Below are 12,145 nucleotides of genomic sequence, written 5' to 3'. Positions count from 1 at the left end.
CGCACTGCCTCTCCAAAGCGACGCAAACAGATCGGTTCCGCCTCGTTGTAGCAGCCCATGAGATTCTCTCAGACACCACCAAACGGGCAGCGTATGATATGTATGGAGTCGGTTGGTCGTCGCCAACCCGCCCAAATCATGATGACAGTCGCACCTACAGCAGCCCATTCAACAGAGCATATGACTCCGAACCCAAACAAGAAGAGGAATTTAACGTTTGGGTATTTCTATCAACGCATAAATACCTTCTGCGACTTTTGGCAGTGGTATTCACGTTCGGAGAAATTTGCCTCTTCTTGGTCACTCTTTCCAAGGCAGAAATCGAATTGAACCGGATGGACAGTCAATGCCGGGAACTGGTCTGGCATCGACGACTGCACTCGCTTGATGCGTCTTTCTTGTTGCAACTGGAGCGGTTCTTACTCAAAAGAGATCCTTCGGGGATGGGGCTTTCGCCAGATGAAGCAGAGTCATACCGTGCGGTGTCTCCAATGTGTATGTACTGAAGGGCTTCCCAAATTGAAAGGGCATCGAGATTATTTTGGTGGAAATCTACAGACCAAATCATTCAAGTAAAAAGCGTATGAAGTCACGTATTACAGTGAGGTGAATTTGAGGCGGAATTGAGGGCATTTGCGGTTGAGAAGATCGACTGGAATGCGCAATCTCCAACCCCCTTCCTTGGGGACCTCCTGGTAACTCGAACTCGACTCACCAAAGCCCTATTCCTGCCAGGTGAACTATCTCGCTCATTTGCATTATTTGCCTGTATTTGCCCGACACTTGAGCTCTGTGTCCTGGTTCATATGGCACATCTATAACGTCGCGGTCTTTTCCCTCTCAGACCTCAGAGCGACATCAGAGAAAATGGACATGCATCACACCGCAAATGGATCAAATAATTCTCATACAAATTCCAGCATGAGTATGGAAATGCCATTTGTCTTCTCCACCGACACCAAAATCACCATCTTCTTCACCGGGTGGACCACCTCATCAACAACCAAGTACATCCTAACACTGGTGTTCTTATTTTTCTCGCAATTTTTAATCGCTTTCTCGGAACTCTCAAATTCCAACTCGAACAAGCATGGTCCGCACGCGAGACCAGGGTTCAAAGGGTTGAGCTCGAGACTTCCAAGAAACGGCGAATCCCGAAATCAAAACGGAGTCCACTTCCTGTTTACACACATGTCAGTGAGCGTTCGGAAGAATCTCTGCCCATGGCAAATATGTCCGATAGCTCCACCGAGAGAGATAATCCACGGAAAAAATTGCGGCCTTGGGAAGCAAGTGGAGCGTGGAGTCTTCGCAAAGATGGGACTCGGGGACTGCTGGAGCTTGGGAGGGCTTTCATTGGATATGTTCTGTAAGTTCTGTGACGGTTTTACTCTGGCTTTGACTAACGATACATAGAATGCTGGCAGTCATGAGTTTTAACGTTGGAATCTTTGCAGCGGTGCTTCTGGGTGTTTTTTGTGGAGAATTGGTCTTTGGAAGATTCTCTCAGGGCATGATGGGATGGTAGGAAATTTCTTTTCAGAATAGCCAAGGCTAGATGGACTATGTCTTCTTTTAAGGATGCATTGGCTTTTTTTTTGTGAAAGGGCCGAAAAAGCAGAATACCTACTTGAGAGTACCGTACAGTGCTTTGGACCCAACAGAGAATACCATATCTTTTCGTCCTCACGCCCAGGGTAAAACGAATCTAATTAATATCATTTATAGCATACTCTGTGTGGATACAATGAAAATGTGCCTAATTGTGAAAAAATTCCAAGGTTCTCTCTGCGTGCTGCGAAAATAGGAGACTTAACAATGCAGCGAGACATGCCAAAAATTCCCTCCAAAGCTAACATTGCTAGAACAAAAAAAAAAAACCGATAAAATCCGCTATACTTAGCAAAACAGCTTCGATATCTAATGATCAACGAGTTGCTGACCGGCGTCCTAGCTCTGCCTAGCAGAAGCAACCCTCTGACCACCGCGTTCAGAAGGATCAGGCGACGGACTCCGAATCGTGCAAAGCGTGGACCCTAAAAGACGCTCAGACGAAAGAAATCAAACGGGCTTGCTCGTAGTATACCTTCAAGTGGAACCATAATAGCCCACACTTCACGACAGTCACAATCCGCTCCACGGATATGGACACAATTCGTCAAAGGCCGGCCCGCTTTGGGCACCCTTTTCATGAGGCGATCATAGTGCGCGCATTTAGACGAACGGTGGCCTCGGATACACGATTCACTAAGTTTGGTGAGACACTATCCACGGTAAAGCCGGGAACCTTTGAACCCTACCAGGACCATTTGTCGCCTAGCACATCGAAAGGCATTCTAGACTGTACGTGTACAGCACAAAGAGATGGAGTATATGGAGAAATCCGCTCTTGGGTCTCGCTTGGCTGGTAAACCTGTTTCATCTAAAAGGATTTCGGATATAAGAGATTTCTGCGCAATTCTGCTCAAACTCACGCCTGGAATCCGAATTTGATGATAGCCTATGCAATTAAAAAGCACATTTTGGAAGCCCCTTGCTTGGGGAGATTCTGTGGATCTTGCGATGAGGGGGTTTTCGTGGTAGTTGTCTCAATATTATACTACGATCTAGGAAAGTATTCAGCTTCGGTTTGAATATCGGCGCTGCGGGGAATTCGGTTTCAAGGGCCGGGATAGGGTCATCTGAGGGCATTCCACGTGTGTCTTTGTGCATGAACGTGCGTATGCTTTGGCAAATTTAGCGGGCCTCTGACTGGCTTGATAATACCAAGTGGCTGACTGGGGCTGCACGAAAGCCAGCAGCCCTCCAAAGGCAGAGCTCATCGGAAACGAATGTAAGTTAGGCCTTGGTGTGACGTACCGATTATGAGGCTACTTTGTACATTGCTGGTCCCACGGGTTCTTTTCAAAATGACTCACTGTGAATTCGAGTGCAAAAAGAGAAGTGCTTCCAGGTCATAAAAATTACAAGTCATCACTGTTTCCAGGGCAGCTATTAAGTCGTTCTAGGGATTGAGAGAGCGTAGATCGTAATTGATTATTTTATTAGAAGGGTTTCCCACAAGGTCCCCCAAGGCAAGACCACAGTCAATGCCTCCATCTGCTATCAGCTGCGATGCTGCCCAGCATGAAAGTTCCCAGCCAGACACCCGCGAGCACCGACATGAAATACCCCACATTCATCGTCATCACCGCTAACATGCTGTTTCGCTAGTCAGTTCCATGAAAACCATGAAGTAATTATCCAAAAAAAAGTCCCAAGGGCACTCTTACAGTAGATAAGCCACACCGGCTGTGACAAGCTCGAATGTCGCCCTCCCCGCCGCGGGGTTCACCCGCCATGAAGACCAGCGGTGACTGACCTCCTGCATGCTCGATCGTAGCCCCGACGGGTTCTGAGGAGGCTTGCCCGCTTCAATGTGTGACTGTAGCTCAGGCATGTGATCGTGAACACTATCCGTCCAGACGCGACCCTCGAGAATTGGTTTCAAAGCAAGAAGCACCCGCATGATCACAGCCAGTGCGATGATGAAAATGCAAGTACCGGCGTATTGTCCTTTCGTGCCTGGCGTCCATTCGGTCGAAAAAAGAGGTGTTTTGAAGGAGACGAAGAAGGTCATGGCCATGTCTGCCATGCTCATTGACATACTGGAGTCTGACATGTCCATGTCCATGGAGGAGGTTGATGTGGCCATGGACATTCCGGTCGATGTCGCCGTGGACATGGACATTGTCATATGGGACATATCCATTTTGGCGGTTTGGAGGGATGGTTTGATCTGACAGCTTTGACAGCGCCGGGAGTTAAAGATATGTGAAGTTGGGAGAAGAGAAGAGAATAGGCTATCAGAGCAGATGCCCGAAGGAGGAATAACACGGCCTCTCCCGAATATCCACATGGGACGATCTCCACCTCCCACGCGTCCGAGCAGTCAAAGCGATTGGCTTAACCGGAAGAAAGGATGGGGCCGCTCCTGCGGCTATATCAAAACCTTCTCATTCTTGCTCACCCTAATACCGGTGCGACCAATCAAAATCTGCTCTTCAATGACGAAACCCCTAAGTATCCGTATCATGTCCAGCCCTAAAATGCGAGGCAATTTGAGCAGGTCGTGACCAATCGGTCGGCTACCAAATCAATCCGACATCTTACATCAACTTCTCTTTTACTAATGTCGGCTATATCTCTGGATCTGATCTGACCTGATCGACAATTGTTCAATCTTCATTCTCTTCAGCTCTTCGGCTATCCAGGCACTGCCTACAACCGCCAATATGCAGATGTCAATGTCAGGCGCTATGAAGATGGTCCCCTTCTTGGACCAGCCGGTGATGTTACACTCAAGTCGCAATGCAGGAAACTGTACCATGACGCCGGAGCAATGTGCTTTGAAGACCTCCTACTGGGTTTTCTGGTACGAAGCCGATCACCGTTATGCCTTACCGACGGTTGCATTCTTTCTCGTTGCAATCATCCTATTTACCCTTGCACGTCTGATCTCCAAAGCTACACCACAGGGCGTGAAGCAGAAATCTCTCTGGTCACGACTCGTCGCGGCGCTTCGGTTCATTTCCTACAAAAGCTGGAGGATCGGCAGCTGGAACACTCATTCTCTGGGCGCTTATTTGCTTGCAGCGGCGGGTGTTATCTTTTTCTTAGGTGAGCTTACAACTCTGGAACAGGTACTGGAAAAGGCTTGTCATTAACAATGTTTGAATTTTAGCAATGACTCTGGGGCCACGTCCATACTACTGGCCCAATACAAAGGAAATCAGCTTCGGAAATTCCCCTCCTATTGCTACTCGGGCCGGGTTTTTGGCTCTGGCATGTATGCCGTTCTTGATGTGAGATCAGCGACTTCCCTGATTTGGCTCCATGACTGACAGATCCTAGTGTCTTGGGTGCGAAGGCCAATCCGATCACCGCACTGACAGGAATCTCCCACGAAAAGTTGAATATTTGGCACAACTGGGTCGCTTGGGCAATGTTCGTTCTCGCTTTGGTTCATACTTTCCCATTCATCGTCTTCCATGCATGGAAAGGGGATTTAGTTGCATCGTGGAGCAAAGGTGGTGTTTGGGTCACTGGTGTGGTTGCCCTCATAGCTCAGGCTTGGTTAACCTTCATGTCTATTCCCTGGATCAGGTGTGTCATTCTTTTCTTATCATGTAGACATAGTTGCTTTGCATGTGTATTTCCCCAAACTAACCTATTTTTTCTCGCCCAGGAACCGATACTATGAATTTTTCAAAGCCACCCACCTTTTCATGGCCCTCGTCTTCGTCATCTTCTTCTTCCTCCACTGCGACTTCCGTATGTCCTCGTGGGACTACTTCATTGCAACCGCAGTGATCTACACAATGTGTTTCCTCTACTCGCAATGTAAAACATACATTGAGCACGGCTTCAAGCACAAAGCCAGTCTCATCCCCGAGACAAACCACACCCTCAAAGTGACCATCGACACGAAAATGACTTGGTCTCCCGGTCAACACATCTTCATTCGCTTTTTGACTTGCGGAGTTCATGCATTCACAGCCCACCCGTTCACAATATGCTCAGTACCCCAACAAGACAAGCAAAATCAATTGGTCTTCTACGTCAAGCAACGTGGTGGACTGACAGGACGACTCATGAAAATGGCCGAAAAGAACCCTGGAGTCCAGATCCCTGTTATGTTGGACGGACCATACGGCGGAATCTCCGATAAACACGTCGATCAGTTCGACAAGAGTTTAATTGTAGGAGGCGGCGCTGGTGCCGGCTTCACACTCTCCATGCTCGAGAACTTCATCTATCTCTCCGGCTTTGAGCAGTACAAGGCCGAAATGAAAGTGGTGGTCGCGACACGCGACCCAGGGATGCGAGCATGGTTCATCCAGGCCGTGGAAGATATCGCAGCGAGACACTCTCGGACGGGTGTCATTGGTGGGTTATCGATCGATATTCATGAAACACATCACGAAGAAGGATCGGAAACTGCCCTGCACACCGTTGTGCAGCATCCTAAAATGGAAAAAGATACACAGACGACTGATCATGAGCGCAACGCTGCTGAAATGTTGGGCATTCGATTCTTCACTGGTAGGCCGAATCTGCCTGAGTTGATACGAGACTTCACAAGCCAGAGAGGCTCTTCTGTTGGAGTGGTGGTTTGCGGTCCTGCGTCTATGAACCATGATGTGAGCGAGGCTGCTGCTGCTGCGCAGTATAGAATAATGAGAGAGGAGGATTGTGCTCGGGAGGTTTGGCTTCATACCGAGAGCTTCTCGTGAGTTTATCCCATCTCTGATCAACTTCCAACTTACTGACGTCTCATTTCCAGGTATTGAGAGAGGATTTCCCTTCAGTATTTTCCCGAACAACATGTTTACTCAATCAAAATCAGAAACTAATGTGTTTTATTTCATGTTTTGCTAGTGATTAATGAATATACCCAGGACTCGTTTAGGTCCAAGCAAACATAATTTAATCCTTCCAACCTTGGAAGGTTTCACGTTTGATCTATAGCTTGATCCTATAGATATTAAGAGCTGTATCATATTATGCTAGAGGATCCATGTCTGTCATATAAGCTGTTTTTCAAGACGCAATGATTTTTGCCGAAAACGGATTTGAAAAAACACAAAGCGACTGATCATGAGCGCAGCACAGCCGAAGTTTTGGGCATTTGATTCTTCATTGATAGATCATACCTACTTGAGATAATACTAGATATTATGAGCCAGAGTGGCATTTTTGTCAGAATGGTGATTTGTGGTTGCATGTCTACGAATCATGAGGTGAGCGAGGCTGAAGTCAATTCCGAAACCAGCCACGACCATGGAAAAACCTTGGAAACCCTAAGAACGGGATACAGTCAAACCCAAAGCCTTTCAGTCTACTATAAACGCTCAAGTCAATGGTCAAATGACTATGACCTAAGCCCCCCGGCTTGCCCAGGTGATCTTATTTTTCCCATCAATTGAACCCAATTTCCAACACTACCTACCTCCAAGGTTACTAAATCCACCCTGCAGAATTACGATTTAGTATTTACTTTGACAAGAACAGATACCAAAGCCATGTCGACAATTGAAGAATTACAAATTCCTCAATTAAAAGGATCTGCAAATTACCAAATTTGGTCCATCCAAATGAGAGCACTTCTCACTGACAGAGACTTGCATTTATCTCTCTCAACTACCACTACTGGTAGAAAAAACGAGCGAGCTCTTGCAGTCATTCAATTGTACTGTGAAGACGGTCCACTTGCTCACATTGAAAATATTAAAGATTGTCAAATTGCCTGGCAAACTTTGGAAGAACTGTATTCTCCAAAACAATCTACTACTGAATTCCTCTTATTGAATGATTTCTTTAATACTTCCATGGATCAATTTGATACTATGGAAGAATACCTGGACAAAATCAGAGCGTTGGTTAACGGCCTTGCTTTGACAGGTTATCAATTACCTTCAAGATTAGTGATCTCGTGGGTTCTTAACGACCTAAATAAAGACCATGAAGCTCTGATCCAGCCTATTGTTCGATCAATGGGACGTGATGAGCATCCGTGTAATATAGAATCACTATTTCCTACCCTGATCAATGAATCAAATGGGACGAAACATGGTAATCATGGTCACCAGGAAAAGGGTGTACCAAAATTGTTATAGGAAAACTCCATATAATCTTGCATACCTCAAGTTTGCGAATGCGGCAAAGGTGTCACGTATGAGACCTCGGAATTGCTAGTATCTATTGCCCGATGAAGCACCCCGTGGATGGCTACTAAGACGGTATAGGCGACTGGTAAGTTGATAGAGATCAATTTCTTTGCTATGGCGAAACTAACTTAGAGAGAGAGCAAGCACTTCTTACCGACGGCAACATACAAATGCACCAAATACGGAAACCTTCCAGACTTCTTTCAAATTGTTGAATTTCGCGATCCAAAAAAACCCAAACGACAAAAACAATGATTTCAATGATTTCGCGTTCTACCGAAGAAAATGACAAATTACACCCTGCGATGATGAGCATGCCGATGATGTTGGTTGTCCCGCCAGAAATCTTTCGATATCGAGGAGGAAAGCAGAAGCCCATGAGCAACAGACAATACAAATCCATTCTATGTGCGCATCAAGTTTTCCACCTGGGCATTGAATGGCATGATGATCAGCCCTACGCTATCTATGGGACGTGGATCGGAGCAAGCTAGAATGGACAAATTGGCCTGGAGTGATGTTTACACAAATTGAATAAGCTTGGTGTATGTCGAGCGAGAATAAAAATAAACCACAACTCCATGGTTCAGACCCTATGCCAAACCAAATCCGTAAAGACAAGTTCGTAAGTACAATGATCCCCCGAAGAAGACCGAGCACAATACAAACAAACCCAGACAAACGCAGAGAGACAGAGAGACGAAGGCGAAGCAGCCAGAGAAGCACTCATTTCGATCTTGGACTTCAGTTTATCCGGTGATACCATTGGATGGGTATGCACCTTGCCGTATTTCCCCAGATTTGCATCCAAGGAAAGCTGAACTCCGGGTGGTCGGGAAAAAGGAGAAAGGAGAAAGGGGGAAAGGGGTAAGGGGTAAGGGAGATGCATTTATACACGCCTACGAAGACAAACAAGACAAACGCTTTTGAATCATTCAATGTGTCTACTCCGTACAGGAATCTATGGATGGGTAAAAGCAGCCCATTTCCCAACAGTGACGTGAATCATCCGAGTCGCGAAGCCTTGAATTTGCTGACTCGCTTTGGCGGCTCTTCTGGGTCGGGGGGAAGAACCTGCTGTTCCTCTTCCTTGGGAGTCCCCTTCAGGCGGTTCTGCATGTGGAAGAACTCTGACGCAATCTGCTTTTGGTGGAGTTCTTCGTCGTAGTGATCGAGTTCAGGGGCCTTGGCCGCCCCTGATCTGACCTGTCTCTCAAGCACATTCTCGGCTAGAGTGCGGTCCTGAGGCGGTTGTGGGACCACGGGCTTCTCGACGATATCGGGGATTGGAGCAGAGAATGGCTTGGGCTCTTTTGGTGTCGCAGGGAAGAGCGCAGGTGGTGCTGCGGATGGGGTTGTGTTGGCTTGCTTGCGAAGACGAGACTCGGTAATCTGTGAGGGGTTTGCGAAAGAAGCACCAGTGGTCACGGGTTCAGCGGTAGCCGAAGAATTGATACGCGCACTCTTGAATCGTGAAGTCTTCTTAGGAACAGCCGGGGTGGTGGATGGTTCTGGGACTTGAGATTGGGTTTTCCGTTCAACGATGGCATCGGCGAGTACGGGAGGCTCATCTTGCGGAGGGGGATTCTACCGGCAACGGCTGGAGACTCTTTGGCTGGTGCGATGTCAAGATCCTCTGCGAAGGCAACCCGCTTTTTGGGCTTCTTTTCCTTAGTAGATGACTCGGTCGAAACCTCAGCAGGGGCCTCGATTTCCCTCTGCACCTCTTCAGGGAAGGTCTCGGTGTCTTTGCCCATGTTCATCAAGCCTCTGGCGTTGAGCTTGGCTTCCAGCTCGATCATCTCCTTGTGATAATCCGCTGGCAAATGCGTGCGAGACCTGCCGTGCTCATCCTCATCTTCCTCGTAATCATCATCATAGTCGTATTCTTCGTCGAATGAGATGTCGCTCCCAGACTCATCCATTTCCAGTTCTGCGACAATAGCGCCAACCTCGTTGATTCCATACTCGAGCATTTCACGACGGAGTTTTGCTTCTTCAAGAGACTCGTCCACATCAGTGACAGGCGGTTGCTTGCGATCTTCATCGGTCACCACAGACTGAGGCTGAGCAGCATTTGTTTCACGTGCGGAGATACCGTTTGGCGTTGGGGCTGAACTTTGGCGGGTTGTGGTGTCCTCTTGCTCTTCTGTCACTTTCGAAGTGCTTGGTGCTGCGGCAGCACCCTCGGCTTTGGGCTTGGGGGCGGCAGTCTCCGCGGCCTCAGTTTCCGAGACATCCTTGACGCCAGCCTTTTGCAACATTTCAAGTAACTCCGACGCCTGGTTTCCTGGCGCGTTGATGGAGCTTGAGACGACATTTCCATCCTCGTCAAGCTCCTCCATGATCTCCTGCATAGGGAAGTCCGAGCCCTCTTGCGTTGGAGGCAGATCGTTCATGTCCAAAACGTCCCGCTCATCCTGGGCCTTTCGGAGCCTCTTTTCCATTGTAGACACATTCTGTTTAACGTAGTCGATTCGTCGGCCGAGAATATCGACCACCTGCCCGCGAGACCGTGTGACACCTTGCGCCCCAAGCATCTTGTGCATTTCCTTCTCGTCCACCAGTACATCGCCGAACTCCGTGGCAACGGCGAGGAAGTCTTCGGTAGAGGCGTCATCTTCAAGGTTGCTAATCTCCTCGCGAACGCCGTCGTACTCTGCTTCCCAGGTACGCCAGTGGTAGAGTGATTTTTCGAGCTGGAGGATGTTGTCTTCTAGCGCAAGGCGCTGCTCTTCGAGAGCGTCGAGGTTATGATTCGGCACACCCATTGCGTTGTAAGTGGGTTGCGCAGTAGCGACTTCGCTCAGGGATGTTAAACAAAGAAGAGATGCGAGTGGGTGCGTCGGCGGCGAGAAAAAAAGGTATGAAAAAGGTGAGACGGTGGCGCGGTCCGTGCACGATACTGCTTATCAGCCTGGACTGACTTCCGCAGTCCGCAATCCGCAGCTCATCCTCCATCATCACACTACTCACGATGGCCCCAAATGCGATTCCCCGCCAAGATGAGGACGGTAAGCTCTGAGGAAATACCTGGAAATGTGCCATGCTAATTTCATACCCCTCAGAGGTGTGTCCCGTCTGCAAGTCATCGCGTTATCTTAACCCGGACATGCGATTCTTGATCAACCCGGAATGCTACCACAAGATGTGCGAGTCGTGCGTGGACCGAATCTTCTCATCTGGTCCAGCCAACTGCCCAGTAGCTGGGTGTCGAAAGACCTTACGCAAGAACCGATTCCGCACGCAAACCTTCGAAGATATCAATGTGGAGCGCGAAGTAGATATCCGTCGGCGCGTGATGCAAATGTACGTACACGGCTCACCAACCAAGCAAAACAAGCTAACAAACCAACAGCCTGAACCGACGAGAAGAAGAATTCGACACAAAACGGAACTACGACGATTTCCTCGAACAAAGAGAAGAGATAATCGCAAACCTAGTAAGCCGCATCGACGTCTCCAAAACCGAAGCACAGCTTCAAAAATACGCCACGGAGAACATGGCCTCTATCCGCGCAAACCAAACTCTCGAACAAGAAGAAGCAACCTCTTTCCAAGCCCGCATATCCCTAGAACAAGAAGAAGCCCGCATCCGCCGACAAGCTGCACGCCAAGAATACGAGATCGAGCGCCGCGAAGTACAAGCCGGACGCGAAGACTTCCTCACCCGACTTGCCTCCGGCTCTTCGGGAGACGCAGCAGCCATCGCGCGCGAAGGCCACAAGGTTCTGCTCAAGAAGTCCTCTGCGCGCCGCAGTGAAGAGGATCGCATCCGACAGAAACAGGCCGCTCTGCGCTCCGAACCTAAACGAAGTGCGGGCTTGTCGTCTTCTGTGGATACGGGACTTGTCAAGGGTCTGCGGAAGATCAAGACGCCTGAACCTGAGAAGCCTTATGATCCGTTCATGGGCTATGTGCCTGAGAAGAGGGATTATTACTCTCTTCAGGAGTCTTATCCTTCGCAGTTCCTTGACAATTATCGTAATAATGCAAGCATGCTTGCTGGAGGGTATAATCTGCGGGAGTATTATTCGCGTACACTGCTGGAGGCTTTTGCGGGATTGAGTTGCTTCGTTGGGGAGGAGATCTCGCAGCGTGATGCTGCTCGTGTATCTGAGCCGGTGGCTACAGAGGGTGCGGCTATCGCTGCGGGCCAGGGTGGAGCGGAGGGCGCAGCTTGAGGGTCTATGTAGACCTGGATTTAGCCCGGTCCATGGCATGCATGGTCTTTTGTGTTTATGTTTCATAGCGATGGCGTTTTTCTGGTTGTGGTACCGTATAGGCCGCACTTGATCTGGCTTTGAATAGCAAAAAGTTTTTACCTCCTCCAGTGATGGAACAAGTTACTACAGTGAAACCTTGGAATAGGCTTATTAAGTGCACAAAGGCCTTCGTGAGCTGGGGTTACGAGGAATTGATTGAATGCAAGGCCG

At 48.6% G+C, this 12,145-nt stretch overlaps 4 protein-coding genes across 4 annotated transcripts; 2 read left to right on the top strand and 2 right to left on the bottom strand.

Moving 5' to 3' along the window:
- Window positions 1–3,086: 3,086 nt before the first annotated feature.
- Window positions 3,087–3,751, bottom strand: N7506_010088 (copper transporter family protein; the record flags this gene model as incomplete). The annotated part of the gene is made up of 2 exons (XM_056959381.1): window positions 3,087–3,201; window positions 3,273–3,751. 2 exons carry the CDS (start codon window positions 3,749–3,751, stop codon window positions 3,087–3,089), a joined length of 594 nt encoding a protein of 197 aa, XP_056808771.1.
- Window positions 3,752–4,274: 523 nt separating this feature from the next.
- Window positions 4,275–6,275, top strand: N7506_010087 (NADPH oxidase family protein; the record flags this gene model as incomplete). The annotated part of the gene is made up of 4 exons (XM_056959380.1): window positions 4,275–4,659; window positions 4,724–4,844; window positions 4,894–5,145; window positions 5,228–6,275. The coding sequence occupies 4 exons, from the start codon at window positions 4,275–4,277 to the stop codon at window positions 6,273–6,275; spliced, it is 1,806 nt and encodes a 601-aa protein (XP_056808770.1).
- Window positions 6,276–8,714: 2,439 nt separating this feature from the next.
- Window positions 8,715–10,480, bottom strand: N7506_010086 (prefoldin-like protein; the record flags this gene model as incomplete). Its single annotated transcript, XM_056959379.1, has 2 exons — window positions 8,715–9,280; window positions 9,301–10,480. The coding sequence occupies 2 exons, from the start codon at window positions 10,478–10,480 to the stop codon at window positions 8,715–8,717; spliced, it is 1,746 nt and encodes a 581-aa protein (XP_056808769.1).
- Window positions 10,481–10,686: 206 nt separating this feature from the next.
- On the top strand, window positions 10,687–11,893 carry N7506_010085 (TFIIH/NER complex subunit TFB3; the record flags this gene model as incomplete). The annotated part of the gene is made up of 3 exons (XM_056959378.1): window positions 10,687–10,723; window positions 10,778–11,018; window positions 11,068–11,893. The coding sequence occupies 3 exons, from the start codon at window positions 10,687–10,689 to the stop codon at window positions 11,891–11,893; spliced, it is 1,104 nt and encodes a 367-aa protein (XP_056808768.1).
- Between the last annotated feature and the right edge of the window lie 252 nt (window positions 11,894–12,145).

Source organism: Penicillium brevicompactum (genome assembly GCF_028827555.1).
Source record: "Penicillium brevicompactum strain IBT 35665 chromosome Unknown utg000006l_segment0_segment0, whole genome shotgun sequence".
Classification (NCBI taxonomy): domain Eukaryota; kingdom Fungi; phylum Ascomycota; class Eurotiomycetes; order Eurotiales; family Aspergillaceae; genus Penicillium; species Penicillium brevicompactum.
Note: the sequence above shows the minus strand (reverse complement) of the source record. Positions and strands in the feature narration are given on the sequence as shown.